Raw genomic sequence first — 20,204 nt, forward strand, 5'->3', positions numbered from 1 at the left:
GCTTGTCGTTTAATGGCGACGATAGAAACACATACATTGTTGTCGTTTATTTGACATTCGCAGTTCTTTTTACCCTTTCAGTCGACATGTCGGTCACGCCGCGACGTGTCCGCTTGAAACCGTGGCTGGTGGCCCAGGTGGACAGCGGCAGATATCCCGGCCTGGTATGGCTCGACCGTGAGGCCATGCGCTTCAAGATCCCGTGGAAACACGCCACCAGACACACGCCCCAGCACGAGGACGAGGACACCATATTCAAGGTACCTGCTGCCACACACATGACGAACTAGTTGGTGTCCAAACTGCGGGACGAGTTCACTTGTAGCCCGCAGCTCTTTTTTTACGGGCCTTTATTTCACACATGTCGTTTTGGGGCTATTTGTTCTGCTGGTAGGTTTTTTTGCTCCAATGTGAACTAGGGCTGCAACTAACGATTAATTTGATAATCGATTATTCTGTCGATTATTACTTTGATTAATCGGATAAAAGAGACAAACTACATTTCTATCCTTTCCAGTATTTTATTGAAAAAAAAACAGCATACTGGCGCCATGTTCTTTCAACTTGCCAAATAAAACATGTAAAATGTTACAAAAAGGCACACTTTTGACACCCCTGTTATAGATAATAAAAAATTAAATCTGATAAATGTATCGATAAAAAGCAGAGCCTGACAATGCATGCGCGTTTATCACAACTCTCTCGCTCTCTCTGTCTCTCCCCCTCCCTCACGAATGCTGCTGCATGTACAATTTGTTGTGTTTTTAACCTTCTTAACCCTGAACGTATATTGAAAATACACGCAACCCTAACTCAAAATGCCAGACATTTGAGGCATTTAAGAAACACCGCCCGACAGCCCCGCAAAAGAGGACATGTCCGGTGAAAAGAGGACGTATGGTCAGTCTATCGTAGCCCGTTAGCTGCTAGCATGAGCGATCGGTTTCACGTCCGGTGAAACCGATCGCTGCTAGTCCTCTTTTGCTAGCAGCTAACGGGCTAGGATAGACTGACCATACGTCCTTTTTTCACCGGACATGTCCCCTTTTGCGCAGCTGTCAGGGCGGAGTTTCATAAATGCCTCAAATGTCTGGAATTTTGAGTATACGTTTACACAACGTGCAGTACGCTACTTAATATGTCCGTGTGGAAGCTCGTTCGGTACGAAACCGAAACGAAACCCCCGTACCGAAACGGTTCGATACAAATACACGTACCGTTACACCCCTAGTATTTTGATTATTGTTTCTCAGCTGTTTGTGAATGTTGCAGTTTATAAATAAAGGTAAAACAAAAAGAAAACGTAGCCTATGCGCATAGCATAGATCCAACAAATCGATGACTAAAGTAATCGGCAACTATTTTTATAATCGATTTTAATCGATTTAATCGATTAGTTGTTGCAGCCCTAGTGTGAACGCAGTCCTGGACCAAACGTGTGGACCGAGACTGCTTGAGGGATGGGTCTCGACTTGAGCTGGGCAATTTTTGCAAAAACCTAAGGCTATGTCTACACTAAGCCGAATAACCCCTTAAACCAGACCTGGGCATTCTGCGGCCCGCGGGCCACATCCGGCCCTTAGTGCGTCCCTGTCCGGCCCGCGTGAGGCCAATCATAAATTACAAAATACATTTTAAAAAGTATCTATGTCGAGTGTGCAATACAACGGTGCTGCTTTTGTTTTGAAAAGCGTTATTTGTATTACTTCCGTGTGGACGTATGCGCGTGAGTGAATGTGAACAGCGGCAATCACAAATGACAAAATAAAGTTTAAAAAACATCCATGTCGTGCGCGCAATACAACTGTGCTGCTTTTATTTTGAAAAGTGTTATTTATGGGCGTATGTCCGGGTGTAACCTGTGAGTGAAGGTGCACAGCGACAAGTGATGAGACGCTAAAAAGAGAAAAGTTGATGACGAATGCCGTGTTTTCAACAAGACATGGACTGCCAAGTATTTCTTTACAGAAATTAAAGGTAAAGCTGTGTGCTTAATGTGTGCTACACAGCTTGCTGTGTTTAAAGAATATAATTTGAATCGCCACTACATGACGAAGCACGAGGAAAAATACCGGAATCTGTCTGATTAAGCGCGCGCAAGGGAGGCTGATGCGTTGATGGTAAAACTGCAAACCCAACAAGGACTTTTTGCCATATTTCACACCCCCAGAGATGCAGCCGTCAGGACAAGTTTCGTCATTTCTCACAAAACCGTCAGAAAAAATAAGGCGTTTTCTGACAAAGAGTTTATTAAGGAGTGCTTATTGGACTCTGTTGCACTGATATAACAGGTGTTGTGCCGGATAATGCAACCCGGCGTAGAATGCACCCCCTGGCGGGAGTGTTATATCAACTAAAGCCCACACTTAAAGTTTCCACGTGCAAGATTGAATCTATTTAAAAAAGTTATTTAATAAGAAGCCAAAAGTGCAAAAACAATAATGTTAGTGTTGGAGGAGTTGTGAATGAATGAAATAGGAATTCCGTGCTGCAGTCGCTGCTGGGCCACAACATTAGGTACACCTGCAGACTGCAGCACGGATTTCATATTTCATTCAACTCCTCCAACACGAACATTATTGTTTTTGCACTTTTGGCTTCTTATTAAATAACTTTTTTTAAATAGATTCAATCTTGCACGTGAAAACTTTAAGTGTGGGCTTTAGTTGATATAACACTCCGGTCAGGGGGTGCATTATCCGACACAACACCTGAAATTTGGTAGCTGAAGAACAGAACGGCCAAATTTGACTGTTTTTCGCGGGCTTTGGATGAGAGCTGTGATATACGTAACACCGCCCAGCTGCTCATCTTCTTACGTGGGATAACTGCTGACTTTTAAATCACGGAGGAGCCATGTAGTCAATTAAAAGGGACAACCACAGGTAATGACTTGTTCATATAGGTAAATGCGTGTTTGGACATGTTAGGACTGAAATGGGACAAGCTGGCAGGTGTGACAACAGATGGTTGTCCAAATCTGACGGGGAAAAATGTTGGACTTTTAAAGAGGATGTAGGATTAACTTTAAATTAACCCTGTGCAGAAATTGACATTTTTGCATTGTATTGTACATCAGGAAGTGTAGTGTAAGACAGTGTTAAAAATAAAACCATCAAAAGCAATCTGCTTTTGTATAAAGTTAAGTTAGGTTAAATGAAAGTATTATTATTATTATTAATTATTATTATTATTATTATTATTTTATTTTTTATCTTACGGTATATCAAAAATAATGTTGAGCAAAATTTAATTGACATATTGTCGATGTGGCCTTCCAGCAGTGCTCGGGTTGCTCATGCGGCCCCTAGTAAAAATTAATTGCCCACCCCTGCCTTAAAAGAATAATTATTTAGCCTAAGTCCCGTTTCAGCCACACTAAACCAGCGTTTAAGGTTACCCTCCTCGGACAATTTTTTACACGGCTAAGTGCGCCGTGTATTTCTTGACTCATCCGGCTCTTAGCTTTGTATGGACTCATTGATCGATTATAAACTGAGTTTGGAGAGGAAGTGATGCCAAAAAGACCGTGCCCCACACAGGAAGTGACGTCAGAAAGAACGCGCCACAGCCAGCTTCATAATAAAGCGGTTTTGTAACTCGGAGCTAACCACTGGAAATATGAAGGCGAGTCATCCAAACATGCCCGTGTTTCTCCTTCTTCTACATTTGTGGAAGGGGGGGTGCATTGTTGTGTGTGTGGACACGGATAAGGTTAGGTGGGATTTACCCTGGATAACCTTAGTGTAAACGGGGCCTAAATCACTATTGCCAGTGGCGGGCCACTTGCGTTTCCCACTTAGGCCTTCAGTGATGCCCGACTTCAACGATTACCTCTCAAAACACCATCATTTATGTCACCACATGACCATTGCTGGATAAATACTATACAGGAACACATTTACGCACTACTGGGCATTGACACACTTTAACAGTGTACAAAACTGGTTATTTTCTGGCGCATTTAAAAAAACAATTAAAACGCACCAGCAATTAAAATCTATCTTATGGAGTACTGTCAAAATTAAGATTGCAAAAAACATATTAAAAGTGAAAAATGAAAATATTTGAGCTCACAATTTATAGCACCTATTCGATACTGTATAAGCCAGGGGTACCCCTTATCGTTGGTCTTTTTGATTGGAAATGGCGAGCATTTCCCCATTTCTTCGCCAAAACAGCTGAGCTAGATTCCGGGGTTGGTGAACATTGTCTCACAAGATGTAGTTTCTCTTTAAATATCCTTCTTGAAAATGGCCTTGCAAATATATATCTGCCACCTAATAAACGTTTTGTTCTCCTTCTCTGCTATCCCGGTCTGGCTATGGCGCAACACTTCCCGCTTCCTGCTAAATTGCAACTTGTGAATGGATACTCACTTTGGAATGGCAAGTGAGTATCCAATCACAGTCTCATTAACATCAGGCTCCTTAGATAGGCTACTGTCAACAACTGGTGATCTGATTGGCTATCACAACTGTCTCTCAACTCTGTGTTCTCAAATTCATCTGCTAACGGTCTCGATGAGTATCCAATCACAAGACGCGTAAATGTCACTTTCAACATGAGGCCATCTAGAAGGCCTTACTGACAACAACTCGTGATCTGATTGGCTACCGCAATTATCTATCAACTGTATGTCCCCGTTTGCTTTCAGTGCACGGACGCCCACATTGTTGATTCTGAAAGCCTCGGGCAGATTTCGTACAGCATGGCAACATAAGCTAGCTATAGTCTGATTGGATACAAACTAAAACTAAAAACAACAGCACTGGAAGGAGCATAATATGACATGAATAATATGAATACTTTTAGATATGTAGGGAAAGTAAATTAAAAAATAATTTCATCTTTAATTATGATCATGATTTCTGATTATGTTAGGCCAGCAGAGAAGGCCTTGCTGGCCCTGACGGCACACCACTGCTATTAATTGAACCTTCTACTTCGATTTTGGTCATTGCTTGATTATTGCACTCTCATCTGTGTTTATTCTCTAAGTTGGAGGTGTCTAACTCGTTTTATTGAGGATCACGTCGTAATTATAAGTTTGACTGTAACATTGCAAATATATGAATATAACTAAAATAGCCTCATTACACAATTTACATATGCAACTCTTTAAATATATCTTGCAAATATATCGATTTAAAGTTGGTATTTGCTGACGACAAGACTGGGTTTGGTTCAAGAGAGATTACACAAAAGCTAATACAAACAACAGAATAAAGGAACAAATTAAAGAGTTGTTTTGACAAAAACAGACATTCCTTGAACTTCAGTAAAACAAGAATAATGTTATTTTGTAACAGTAGAAGAGAAAATCAAATACAAATAGATGGAATAGACTTTGAAAAAGTAAACAACATTGATCATTATGTTTTATACGAACATGATGATAACTTGCTGTGAAATCTCAAGTCAAGGTGGCAAGCAAATATATTTTTTTTAAAAACAAAAATGCTTGGAACATATTTTCGCATGATCAGATAATATTCTCAAAGTTGAAAGAACAAATACATCTAGCAATAAAGTACTTTATTATTTCCAGCCTTTTGCAGAACCTATTAAATGATGCAGCGGGCTGCACTAAATGAATGATGTGGCGAACCTAGATAAATGACGCGTCGGGCCAGATCTGACCCCAAGGCCTTGAGTTTGACACATGTGCTCTACATGTTTGTATAATTCTGCAACTGAAAATATCATGCATAATAACTACAGAATAAAGACAACTTCAGATGGTTTTCTTTGTCTTTCTTTGGCCCAAAATAGAAAAAACACATTCTGCAAATATGACAGTATAAATATAGGAAAAAAATGAATAATTAAAGGGGAACTGCACTTCTTTTTTTTTTGCCTACTGTTCGCAGTCTTTTTTGGGGGGCCATTCTCATTTGTAAAAATCAGCTCATTGTTGGTGGCTGGCAATTCAGCTAATTGAAGCAATCCTTTCTGCTGCTAAATCACTTGGAAAATGCATCCAAAAAACGCTAACAATACTTAATTTATACATTCCGTAACCTGTATATCAGGCATGTGATTTTTCCGTCTATAGTCGGAAATCTGTCTTTTTTTTATCGCTGAAAAAATATAAACAGTTATTTTTCGTTTTTTCCCACATTTTAAAATCTTGATCCGTCTCTTTGCCATACCTGCCAACAACTACGGTATTCCAGTAATGAGTACGGTTTTTGATAACCCAGTGGTATAAACTACGGTTTGGCATTAAAAATTATTAACTTAAAAATTGACACAACTCCATGGGCAGGAGACAAAATATACGGGAAACATCAATGATGATTGGTTGGTTTACGTACAGTATAAGAAAATCCATTATTGGTTGATTGGTTTACTATGAGGAGTCATGATTGGTTAAGATTAGGGCAAAACATTACGGACAGGCCAATCAGAGGCAAGATAGGGCAGGAAGGGAAATCACAACAGACATCCCAAATGACGACGGGCGATTTATATATTTATATATTTAAAAAAAAAATGGAAGATGGCAGAGGGATTCTCTTCTTTAGATGTTTCTTTTAGCGAAGTAGACGACGTCCAGGAAACCCACAATGTGTCTACTTGGCCACATTTGCACAAATGTATGTGTCTGAATAAAACAATGCCCAAAACATTAATTTTATTTTTTTACCATGTAAGCCCAAATCAAAACTGCTCTCGACATGGAAGAAGTGGAATACAGTTTTAAAAACACACATGATTGTGGCAGACGTGATGACTTTTGCCACAGTATAGCCTGTCTAAATGCTACATTTCATTTTCATTGGTGTTTTAGAACAAGACAGTAGCTGACATTTTGTTCATTATTTCTACTGTTTATATTTTGACATTGAATAGTTGAATAATTTTGAAACATAAACAACATGACTGCAAGATATTTGTTAGTTCATGCTATAAATCACAAATGGCTATTCAGATAAAGGAAGTTAGCTAATAGAATAAACATTGTTTGTATTCTTTATGATTTTTGCATTTTGAGCAGTTAGAAGTGGAGAGGGAGTCCCCTTGTCCCTCACATTGCTGGGGACTTGCGGCACCTTGCCCCAGTTCCCTGGCCTATTTTCAGTCTTTTTCATTAAGTTCAAATCGCATGCCTGGTATATTAACCAAGCTGTAGCAATATTGTTATTGGAAGAGCGAACACTGAGGAACTATCTTTTTGGCATAGTAAGACATCATTTTGGGACGGCATGCTAAGGCATGAGTGTTAAAGGGGAACTGCATTTTTGGGGGAATTTTGCATATTCACAATTATTAGGAAAGACATGACGACGGATGTATTTTTTTTTTAATGCATTCTAACTCGTAAATAAACTTAAATAAAAGTCAATTTCCAACGGAGCCAATGAGAACACACCACTGTGACTTGTAGTCTCAGGTGGTATGGCCTTCTCTGTCCACTAGGAGACAGTGTCATTGGTACAATTTTATTTACAAAGGCTCTTGTGGGACTATTGCCCAAGTACATTTGTACATTGATTACACAAAGAAGTACGTACAGCTGTTGTTCTGTCCCTTTTGCTCGAACTGAGCTGGGAAAAAAACTTTTGGCTATGCAGCTCCTTGTCCTTGGAACATGTTACAAAGAGACTGGAAGCTGACTGAATTGTTATCCTTAAATGCTTTTAAATCTAAACTGAAAGCATTTGAAAGAGCCTCAGTTAACTGTTTTACTTGATGTCCATCCTGTCATTTTAATGTGAATGTAATTGTATGTGTAACTTTGCTGCCTCTTGGCCAGGACCCCCTTGAAATATACATTTTTAATCTCAATAGGATTTTTTTCCTGGTTAAACAAAAAATATGATCACTTTTTAAAAGCAACATCATGCTAGGTTAGCCTGTTGGCTAAAGAAAACAACATGATCAATTATGTCATTGTCTGTAGCTGACTGGCGGATAGTTGGCGTAGAGCTAGGCTTTGTTTTAAGATGTGAAGTGAAGCCTGCTTTTAACATGTGTGTCAGAGGCTTTATTAACCCTTGTCAATCCTTGCCCCAATTTTATTTGCGCTTTACCTTCTCCCCCTTGGTTCTATTTTTAGGAAGTACAGTATTGCATTTCATTTTTATGCCGATGATTGCCAGATTTATTTTCCCATGGCACAAAATAACACGGTTCAACGTCTTATTGACTGCCTGCACGACATCAAAGTCTGGCTTTCAGCTAACTTCCTGAGCCTAAATGAAGATAAAACAGAAGTTATGTTGTTCGGTCCAAGTCGCTCTCCCTCCCCCAACGTTGACCTCGGCACTCTGACCCCGTATCTCAGCGACTCTGTCACAAACCTGGGGGTAAAGTTTGACTCAGATTTTAAATTCGAAAAACAAATCAGCAGCGTCGTTCAAAAAAGCTTTTATCAATTACGCCAAATAGCGAAAGTGAAACAGCTTCTATCAAGACATGATCTTGAGAAATTAATCCACGCTTTTATCTCGACTCGTCTTGATTATTGTAATGCCCTGTATGTAGGCATTAGCCAGGCCTCCCTCGCCCGCCTGCAGCTCGTGCAGAACTCTGCTGCTCGTCTGCTAACACAGACCCACAGACGTGAGCACATCACCCCTATTTTAGCGTCCCTTCACTGGCTCCCTGTGCGTTACCGAATACATTTTAAACTCCTTTTATTTGTTTTTAAATGTCTAAACAACCTCGCGCCAACCTATCTCTCCGACCTCCTTCAGCCTTACTGCCCCACCCGATCCTTAAGATCAGCCGATCAGCTGCTGTTGACGGTCCCTGACACAAGGCTGAAGCTTAGAGGTGACAGAGCTTTCGCCGTTGCTGCTCCCAAGCTCTGGAACGACCTACCCCTGAGTGTTAGACAAGCCTCCTCTCTTCCTGTTTTTAAATCTCTCTTAAAAACATACTTTTATTCCATGGCTTTTAACACTGAGTGATATCCATCCTGCAATGGCGCCCCATAATACACCTGCTGTGATCATGTTTTTATGAATTCTATTTTAATTATTTATTTTTTATCGTGTTCTGTTTGTGTTGTGTTGTGTTTGCTCGGTACTCGTTTTATCTTTTAACCTGCTCATTGTACAGCACTTTGGCTACCCCTGTGGTAAATTTTAAATGTGCTCTATAAATAAAGTTGATTTGATTTGATTTGTCATGCTTTTCCTACATGACACACTGTTTTACAGTAGAAAGGTAGTGTACATCATTGCCACCATCCTCTATTCGTTCGGTTGTTTCTGCTCGTGTGACTCGTGCACAGTTTCAAACATGTGGCATTCCCACGGTCATGTTCCTTCAGGCGTGGGCTGTGGAGACGGGAAAATTCCAAGAGGGAACCGATGAACCCGATCCCGCCAAGTGGAAAGCCCAGCTCCGGTGCGCTCTGAACAAAAGCCGGGAATTCAACCTCATCTACGACGGAACCAAAGAAGTCCCGATGAACCCCGTGAAAATATACGACGTCTGTGACATCCTGCAGCCGCTCAGCAACCCAGGTAATGGGAAGTTGACACTTGAAGCCATGAACAGTATTACAGTATCCATTTCATTGTTGTCTGTTATGTTTATGTTCATGTTTTAAATCCTCTTCAGTGCACAAGTGTGATTCCTCTTTTCCTTTGTCGCTGTTTTTCTGTCTTTTCATGAAAGTACTTTCCTAAGGCTTTTGTTGCTTTGGCGTACATCCGGCAGCTATTTAATAGTTAATTGGCACTGCTTTTTCTGTGTATCCACCCATCCATTTTCTACCGCTTGTCCCTCTTGGGGTTGCGGGGGTTGCTGGAGCCTATACCAGCTGCATTAATGTCTACTAAATGAAACCACAGGTTCTGCAGACGCTGGTTCCTGGACTCCAGGCGAGGAAGACGGCGCTGAGGAAGACGTCCCAAACACACCAGAATCTCTTCCACCATACCCGTCCAACGGTGGGTGCTTATCATATATCACATGAAACACAAACCAACGAAAATGGCTGACTTATTTTCTTCCTCAAACAGTTACAAGTCCTTCTCCTCTTATCATGTGGTCCCCTATGGGCTCTGAGTCCTCCATTCCGCCCGCAAGTGGCCCCCCTTCCAATGAAGGCTGGCCCAAAGAGGAACCAGGGAAAATTTGGCCTAAGCAGGAGCCGGTAGATGTGGAGATGCAGCCCCCAGCCCTTGTTGCCATGCCCCCCGTTACTATGTCGGATCAGGCCATGCAGGTGACACCTTTAGTGGACTCTTTCTTCGCTTCTCCAGAGATGTGGATCAGCTCCCTCCCAAGTAAGTGTGTTCTATATGTACCTGTGCTGAAAACTGCAGACATTTTAATAAAACTACAACAGTTAAAAATAGATAATAGGGTTGTGAATCTTTGAGAACCTAACAATTCGATCCAATTCCGATTCCTGGGGTCATGATACAATTCACAAGTGATTCTTGATTCAACATCATTCTCAATTCAAACAGATTCTCACAATGTATTATTTGGTATAAATATAAATTAACTTATTCAAAACAAGTTACAGGTTAGAAAAGCTCCTTCTGGTTGCATGGAGATAGCTTAAAAATTTATTTTAAACATTGATTCGTATTAAAAACAATGTTTGTTTTTCTGAAAATTATGAATCGAGTTAGAATTGGGATGAATTAGAATCGCGATTCGGATGTAAGTTGATTTTTTTTGTGCACCCCTAATAGATGTATTGTATTAATCTATTGAGGAAAGAAGTTAAGGTAGTATTAGTTGGCAGCAGCCAGCAGAGGCACTGTTGAGTCAGTCTTATCTAAGGCGATATGAGTTACATCCACGCTATGGCACAATTCTATTCAATGCAACACTGGCATGGAAACCGGAGTTCAGAACATTCAGAGACATTCTTCAATCAGATTCAAAATGACAATTAAATTAGTAGAACATATTTAGAAAAGATAGTCTAATGCCTATTTGTAATAATAATAATAATGATATTAATAATACACAGAACTAGAAATTGCTTGCGAATGCTAAAAAACTGAATTGAAATGCTAACAGTTGGTACGCTAGCAAGGTAGGGTCACGTAACAAAATATGACTCTTAGGTGTATACCACCTAAAATGAGCCAAAAAGCTAGCATACTAACATGCTCGTTAAAGGGGCTGTTTTCAACATTTACACAAATGCCTAGAGGGTGCTAGCTTTCCAATGTGTTTTAAGCGGCATATCCCACCCTTTTGCAGCTTCTATAAATAAATAAATGATAAATGGGTTATACTTGTATAGCGCTTTTCTACCTTCAAGGTACTTAAAGCGCTTTGACAGTATTTCCACATTCACCCATTCACACACACATTCACACACTGATGGCGGGAGCTGCCATGCAAGGCGCTAACCAGCACCCATCAGGAGCAAGGGTGAAGTGTCTTGCCCAAGGACACAACGGACGTGACTAGGATGGTAGAAGGTGGGTAACCAGCAACCCTCCGATTGCTGGCACGGCCACTCTACCAACTTCTCCACGCCGTCCTTCTAGAACATAATGACGTAACTACGTACATACGCAACACGTGCAAGCGCACTAACTTTATGTGTTGTTTGCTCATGATAGCGATTAGTTAGTGTTGGCTATCATGGAATGTATATTCTATCATAACATGATTGCAAATTGTTTGTTGCTTCTCTTGGACTGTTTCGTTTCTGTGTACGCGCTCGCACATACATGCTGACAAGCCAGTGTGAGTGACCGCCGTAAACACCAAACATGTTTTTCAGGCTGGCAAAAAAATGTTGTAATTGTGGAACAATATAGATAGATTTAAAACAAATGTGTTCTGTTAAACCCAGTGGCGGCTGTGCCTTTCACACCTATGCCTTCAGTGATGTCCTACTTTGTCCGACTTTGAAAAATACCACATGACCACAGCTGGAGAAATACTATACAGAAGTGCACTATATTGCATTGAATGACCTCCATAGTGTACATAGCAGGGTAGTTTGTCGCGCATTTAAAAATCAATAAACTAGCATCGGCAGTTAAAACAAATTTTAACGTGGTACCTTCAAAAATAAATAACTGTAAAAACACATTAAACGTGACAAAAAAAAGCAGTAACATTTTTGAACTCACAATTTGAAGCACCTATTGTAAGCCGTTAGCCAGTGGTACTGCTCATAGTTGGTTGATTTGATTGGAAATGGCGGACAAACAATTTAATCTGTTGGCCGACCGTGTCTTACAAGATCTAGCTTCTCTTCAAATGTCCTTCTTGAAAATGGCTTTGCAGTATATATCTGCAACCTAATCAATGTTTTACTCTCCTTCGGGCATGGTGTGTTAAAAAAGCAAGTCTGCTAGCCAAGTGTGGTTCGTTACAAGTGTGCATAGCACTTCCTGTTTTCACAACTTGTGATTGGATACTCTCTTGTAATCACATGTGAGTATCCAATCACAATCCAATGTCACGTTCAATGGTTCATGTGGCAACCTAGGGAAGACTACTGCCAACAACTCGTTATCTGATTGGCTATTGCAACTGTCTATCAAGTGTATGTGCCCTGTTCGCTGACACTGCACAGACCGCCCCATTGTTGATTCAGAAGGCCTCGGCAGATTTCTTACAGCGCTAGCAACAAGCCAGCTGAATTCTGATTGAATGAAAGCGCTAGCTTTAAAAAACGCAACGCTGGAGCCTAATATGACATAAAGAGAATATGATGAATACTTATTATATATTTAGGGAAAGTAAATTTAAAAAAAAAAAAAGCTTTTATTAATTTATTTATCTGAGATAGGCTCCAGCACCCCCCGCGACCCCAAAAGGAAATAAGCGGTAGAAAATGGATGGATAGATGGAGGCTCCAGCACCCCCCGCGACCCCAAAAGGGACAAGCGGTAGAAAATGGATGGATGGGTAGACCTCCAATGACATGCACCTAGGGATAGGTTGATTGGCAATACTAAATTGGCTCTAGTGTGTGAATGTGAGTGTGAATGTTGTCTGTCTGTGTTGACCCTGTGATGAGGTGGTGACTTGTCCAGGGTGTACCCCGCCTTCCGCCCATGTGTAGCTGAGATAAGCTCCAGCACCCCCGCGACCCCGAAAGGGACAAGCGGTAGAAAAAGGATGGATGAATGATTTGTTAGGCCAGCAGAGAAGGCCTTGCTGGCCCTGACAGCCCACCACGATTGTTGACATTCGGTAACAGTGTTCATGTTATATTTTTTGCTTTGAAAACTGTAACTGTGGAAGTTGCAAACAGTCCCTTTAATATGCGTGAAATTATATTTGACACTAAGGCTGTGAAATTAGCTCAAAAGCTAGCATGTTAATATGAGCATGCTTGCAAGATAGTCAAGTAACAAAATATGACTTTTAGATGTATACCTGTAAAATCAAAGTTAGTATGCTAAGTTGAAGTAACAAAATATTTGACTCTGGGGTGTATACCTGTAAAATTAGCTAGTTAGTGTGCTAATGTTGGCATAATTACGCAGTAACTAACATTAACAAAGAACATTTTGACTTTGGATTGGTTTGAATTGGGTGAGAAATGTGAACGTTTGAAAAAGTGTACTTTCGTTATAAATGGGGGGAAAAAATTACCCGAAAATGTGGATTTCCTGAAAATGTGGGAATTTTCGGAAAATAAAAAAATTCTACCCCGCATGACATGACTTGGCTATACATTTTAAAAGTATAACAATTTGAATCGGAATAAAAATGTGGAAGGAAAAATTTATTGAAAAAAAGGCAAAATAAGATTGATTAGAACAGTGGTCCCCAATCTTTTTGTAACTGCGGACCAGTCAACGCTTGAAAATTTGTCCCACGGACCAGGTGGGGGGTATATGGTCTTTTTATTTTAATTTTTTAATTTTTTTTGTCCTAAAAAAAATACAATCGTGAGTGCTTACGGACTGTATCCCTGCAGACTGTATTGATCTATATTGATATATAATGTAGGAACCAGAAATATTAATAACAGAAAGAAACAACCCGTGTGAATGAGTGAAAATGGGGGAGGAAGGTTTTTTGGGTCGGTGCACTAATTGTAAGTGTATCTTCTGTTTTTTATGTTGATTTAATAAAATAAAAAAAATAATAAAACATTTATTTTATTTTATTTTTTTTTAAGTTTTTTGTGCGGACCGGTACCAATCGGTCCACGGACCGGTACCGGTCCACGGACCGGTGGTTGGGGACCACTGGATTCGAATACTATATGTAATCTTTTGCGTTTTTAACCCAGTGACCGACCTGGAGGTGCAGTTTCTGTACCGAGGGAGGGAAATGTGTCCCACCATCACCGTCAGCAACCCACAGGGCTGCAGGCTCTTTTACGGCGACCTGGGCCCAATGGTCAATCAGGAGGAGCTGTTTGGTCCCGTCAGCCTGGAACAGTTACGCTTCCCCACCACAGAGAATATCACCAACGATAAGCAGAGGCTCTTCACAAGCCGCCTGCTGGATGTGATGGACCGAGGTCTGATCCTGGAGGTGAGCGGCCACGACATCTACGCCATCCGCTTGTGCCAATGCAAGGTGTATTGGTCTGGCCCCTGCGCGCCCAACCCCGCCGCACCAAATCCTATTGAGCGACAGAAAAAGGTCAAACTTTTTTGCTTGGAGTCTTTTCTCGGTGGTAAGTTCTCTAGCCCTGTTGTTGTACTCGTTCAACAGGAAATGAAGTTTTGGGTTACATAATTAGAATTGTGTTTGCAACATAGGTGTGATTGCCCACCAGCGCGGCCAAACACCAAACCCACCGCAGTTTGAAATCAGCCTTTGTTTTGGAGAGGAGTGGCCTGATGGAAGGCCGACAGAGAGGAAACTTATCATGGTTCAGGTGAGAACTCATGCCTTCTATGGTAACCATATCAGGCATGGATCAAATGATATCAGGCATGAATGGAGTACTTCACAAATAGGCGAGTATTAGTATCAGAATAAAAGTGTGATTGTTTGCATGATGCTGGTGATTTGTTCAAGATAAAATATGAACAGGTTGTCAACAGTACAGTAGTACCTTAACTAATGAGCTTAACTAATTCTGTGGCGGTGCTCTTATTTCAAAACACTTGTATTCTAAATCAAAGTCTCTCATTTAATTGATGCTTGGCCCTCCCAAAATAGCACAATTTTTACATGTAATATGCCTATTTAAAAGGTAAAACATAGATACTGTATGAAAAAAAAAACAGTAGAATGTACTACAAACAACTACAGTAGTTTTACAGAGTAATGTAGTCATGTACAGAATTTAACTTGGATAGGAACAGTGTAACTCGGCCTGTCGCCATCACGTCTCCACCTCATTGCTGCCACCACAGCCTGGGGGGGCAATAGACTGGGTGTGGGGGTGTGTGTGTCCAAAACCAATGAAGTTGGCACGTTGTTATAAATCGTAAATAAAAACTGAATACAATGATTTGCAAATCCTCTTCAACTTATATTCAAATGAATAGACTGCAAAGACAAGATATTTAATGTTCGAACTGAGAAACTTTAATTTTTTTTTGCAAATAATCATTAACTTAGAATTTAATGGCAGCAACACATTGCATGGCATTTTCACCACTGTGTTACATGGCCTTTCCTTTTAACAACACTCCGTAAACGTTTGGGAAGTGAGGAGACCAATTTTTGAAACTTTTCAAGTGGAATTCTTTCTCATTCTTGCTTAAGTTGTTCAACAGTCCGGGGTCTCCGTTGTGGTATTTTAGGCTTCATAATGCGCCACACATTTGCAATGGGAGACAGGTCTGGACTACAGGCAGGCCAGTCTAGTACCCGCAATCTTTTACTACGAAGCCACACTGTTGTAACACGTGGCTTGGCATTGTCCTGCTGAAATATGCAGGGGCGTCCATGATAACATTGCTCGGATGGCAACATACTATATGTTGCTCCAAAACCTGCATATACCTTTCAGCATTAATGGTGCCTTCACAGATGTGTAAGTTACCCATGCCTTGGACACTTATACACCCCCATACCATCACAGATGCTGGCTTTTTAACTTTGCGCCTATAACATCCGGATAGTTATTTTCTTCTTTGTTCCAAAGGACACAACGTCCACAGTTTCCAAAAACAATTTGAAATGTGGACTTGTCAGACTACAGAACACTTTTCCACTTTGCATCAGTCCATCTTAGATGAGCTCAGGCCCAGTGAAGCCGGCGGCGTTTCTGGATGTTGTTGATAAATGGCTTTCGCTTTGCATAGTAGAGTTTTAACTTGCACTTACAGATGTAGTGACCAACTGTAGTTACTGACAGTGGTTTTCTGAAGTTTTTCTGAGCCCATGTGGTGATATCCTTTACACACTGATGTCGGTTTTTGATGCTGTACCGCCTGAGGGATCCAAAGTCATGAGCATTCAATGTTACGTGTAGTGATTTCTCCAGATTCTCTGAACCTTTTGATGATATTAAGGACCGTAGATAGTGAAATCCCTAAATTCCTTGCAATAGCTCGTTGAGAAATGTTGTTCTTAAACTGTTGGACAATTTGCGCACACATGTGTTCACAAAGTGGTGACCCTCGCCCCGTCCTTGTTTGTGATTGATTGATTTCATGGAAGCTGATTTTTTTATACCCAATCATGGCACCCACCTGTTCCCAATTTGCCTATTCACCTGTGGGATGTTCCAAATAATTCATTCATCAACTTTCTCAGTCCTTTTTGCCACTTGTGCCAGCTTTTTTTTAAACATTATGCAGCCAACATTTTCAAAAAAATTAGTTTACCAGTTCGAACGTTAAATATCTTGTCTTTGAATTAAGGATTTGCAAATCATTGTATTCTGTTTTTATTTACGATTTACACAACATGCCAACTTCTCTCTCTCTCTCTCTGTCTGTCTGTCTGTCTGTCTGTATTTAGTACAACACAGCAGCAACAGAACTGAACCAATGTTGTAAGGAGCAGCTAGCATTATTAGCAATCAATGTAAACGGTGCAGTGAGTTAAAAACGTGTGACATTAAAGTAAAAAAAAGTTTCCTCTATATTGAAGCTATTATATATGTGATTTATGACACCAAAAGACTTCCAAAGTTTGTGAATAACTAGATATGATCAAAATAGTATCAATCTCACAGAGATTCCTAAGCCATTTTAAAAGATAATGAGGAAGCCAGTCACGTGATTGTGTGACGTCGCGCCAGGAACCACAGATCCCTTCCCCATCAACAACAATGCTAATCAAGCAGTCTTTGTGTGAGCCAACAGCGATTACTTTGGGAGAAATTACGATCCAGGACCTTATATTTTGAAGCCCGAACACGAGGATGAGCATTAAGTTTTAGAAAGCCGACTGCTACCCGGATTCAGCTTTATTGTGACAATGCAGCAGCATTGCTAAGTGCTAAACATACAAACTAACCATATTAAACCAAAATTAAAAAAAACCTTTAATATATCCACAACCGACTGGACGCTGACAAACATTTTTTTTTAGATCAAGATTCAATCACAATCCTCACAAAGGGTTTAAAAAAAAGTTTCTGCAACAAGCGTCTTTTTGTCTTTTTCGCCACCTCGGGGATGTGAAAGTCAACCAGCCTCTCGGTCCATGGCCACATTTGTCTACTACCAAGTGAGAGATGCATGCAATATAAGCTAAAATTTACTTCTAGCAAGTTTGAGACGAAGCAGAAGCAGCCGCGGGTTTATAATGTGTAAACAATAGCAGCGTAAGCTAGCATTAGCTTACTCAATGCGCCGCTAAAATAGTCTGTCTGCGTTGGTGCTTATAATACCAATAACATTCATATTTGGTAAATTTTCAGCTCATGACATGTAAATAGAGTATTGTTGGCGGTTTTCTGGATGTTTTTAGAGAGTATAAGGAGTGCAACAGAAGACCCTCCATCTGTTGACTCAATTGTTAACTATTTATTTACGATTTAAAAAGCTAAGTATGTGTTTTTGACTTGCATAAGGACTGTGAATGATAAACACCACATCTCTTTCAAATGTTTGCGTATTTCCAGTATGACTGATCTAATAATATGGTCAGAGTGCAGAAGTGTTAGACCAGTCACGTAGAATCTACCGAAATTACCAAATGTGTTCGGAGCGGAATATTCAAAATGGCTGACTGAATTTGTGGCATTTTGTGACATTTTAGATGGTATTTTCACATACTTTGCAGATTGTAAATACAATTGGTTATTGGTTAAATGCAGGGGTGTCAAACTCATTTTAGCTCAGGGGCCGCATGGAGGAAAATTTGTGCACACCGACTATTAAAATCATGGCATTAAAAATAAAAAATAAAGACAACTTCAGAATGTTTTCTTTGTCTTACTTTGGCCAAAAATAGAACAAACACATTCTGAAAATATTACAATAAAAATACAGAAAAAAATACCGGCATCTAAAGTTTAGATCCATGAAGGAAAGAAGAAAGTGAATGAATATTTATAACTGAATACATTTATATGCATAACATTTTTATTTATTTTTTGTATTATTTTTTTAATGAATTAATGTTTATGACAACCTTTTTCCAAAACACAATATTGAATGTGAGATGTAACAGGATAAAGTATACATTTATCATTTGTTTTCAAAACGCTTACAAAAAAGTGAGACCCCAAAAAATTTCTGTGGGACCCCATTTTTCTGACTTGATGGTGGTGTCCCTGGGACCCCATTTTGAAAATTCCTAGCGCCAACACTGATGCTGGTGCAAAACAGATGGTGCGTGCAAAACAGCAGCAGGCGGCTGTGGCCTGCGGGGGCCATAGATAAGGCCTTGACTTTGACACGCCTGGTTTAATGGATAGAATGAAACACAAACAAGCCTATAATGTCAACTTGTTTTTCCACTCTACTGCTACTTTAAGTTCCAACTCTTAAATGTGTGTGCTGACCACTCATGGTGGCAATGCAGCTATTGCCAAGAATAATAAAAAAAAAATAAAAAAAAGGAAACTACATCAGGAAGTTGCCTCCAGCCACAGCTGTTAATGCCAATGATTAGAGACCTAGGCAGGTTTGTAGACAACACCATTGGAAACTGTTGGAGACTGTGAGGTTAATTGGAAAATATATAATCATTTTGCTTATGTTCAGTCATATAAAAGGCTGCATAACTTCAGAATAGCAACTTTGTACTTGACTTTAAATGTATCTTCTGTATCCAATAATCCCTGCCCCCTTGTTGCAGATCATTCCGGTGGTGGCCCGCATGATCACCGAGATGTTTTCTGGAGACAACACGCGCTCCTTTGACAGCGGCAGCGTGCGCCTGCAGATCTCCATCCCCGACATCAAAGACAACATTGTGACCCATCTGAAGCAGCTTTATTGCCTCCTACACACCAATCAAGGCCAGGACGGCTGGGTTTTGCCTTCCGGCTCAGGCTTGAACCTGGTCCAGACCCTGCAAGGCCAGTGAAGACTGAGCATGCAGTAACCCGGAATCTTTACCACGAGTCTAATTTAAAAGTAAGCTAGCGATCTGGCTCTACAGCGTGCCTGTGCTGCATCTATGCACAGTTTGTGCAGCAGTGCTAGTTGGACGAGGGCAAAGTCCAGCCCGCTGCAAGGAAACATTTAGCAGAGTTAATAAGTTACAGCCGTCACCATCTTTTTTTATTGAACTTGTCTTTGAGGGAGTGTTGTTTTTGTTTTGTTTTTAACCTATTTTTAGCCCCTGAATTGGAAAAAAATCATTCAAATGTTTTATTGTGCAGCTGCCAAAACAAGCATCTCCCTCATCGATGCTTGCATGTGAAATTTTGGAAAAAAACATATTTTTTGCATTCACTGTATATTTTAGCAGATCTTTGCATGAGCATGTGTATATACAAATTTATAGTTTTTAATCCATTTACGTGATGGATGCTAATGCACTTTGGGGGGCTAAATTCTGTTATGTGGCGCCTTTACTCTGATTTTTATGTACAATAAAAATTACTATAGCTTTAACTACATTGATTTACTTTTCACTTCATGAGACATGTCTTCTGTACCCTCCAAGTAGACTTGTTGGCATGTGCCTGAACGTCTGAGTGCAACACTGCTGCCCTCTAGCGGCCCAATGGCGTTGAATAATGCTGACAAACATCCATTCAATTTCTACCACTAGCCCAGGCCTGGGCAATTTTGCCCCGGGGGCCAAATTTAGAGAAAAAAATGTGTCTTGGGGCCGGTATATCTATTTTTAGGAACACTAATACAAATCAGCACAATAATGTCCGTTTGAATGCTAAAAACGTTATGGCAGACCGCCTTAAAAAA

General features: G+C 40.3%; 1 protein-coding gene across 1 annotated transcript in view; it reads left to right on the top strand.

Annotated features, from left to right (window-relative positions):
• Positions 1-19,892, top strand: part of irf6 (interferon regulatory factor 6) — a 20,180-nt gene extending 288 nt beyond the window's left edge. Inside the window, exons 2-8 of the mRNA XM_061932333.2 lie at positions 82-260; positions 9,287-9,482; positions 9,813-9,911; positions 9,984-10,250; positions 14,198-14,590; positions 14,676-14,794; positions 19,129-19,892. Coding sequence (XP_061788317.1) covers positions 87-260; positions 9,287-9,482; positions 9,813-9,911; positions 9,984-10,250; positions 14,198-14,590; positions 14,676-14,794; positions 19,129-19,359 — 1,479 coding nt within the window. The 5' untranslated portion in view covers positions 82-86 and the 3' untranslated portion in view covers positions 19,360-19,892. The remainder of the gene's footprint in view (positions 1-81; positions 261-9,286; positions 9,483-9,812; positions 9,912-9,983; positions 10,251-14,197; positions 14,591-14,675; positions 14,795-19,128) is intronic.
• The last annotated feature ends 312 nt before the right edge of the window (positions 19,893-20,204 follow it).

Source organism: Nerophis lumbriciformis, linkage group LG38 (assembly GCF_033978685.3).
Source record: "Nerophis lumbriciformis linkage group LG38, RoL_Nlum_v2.1, whole genome shotgun sequence".
Lineage (NCBI taxonomy): Eukaryota > Metazoa > Chordata > Actinopteri > Syngnathiformes > Syngnathidae > Nerophis > Nerophis lumbriciformis.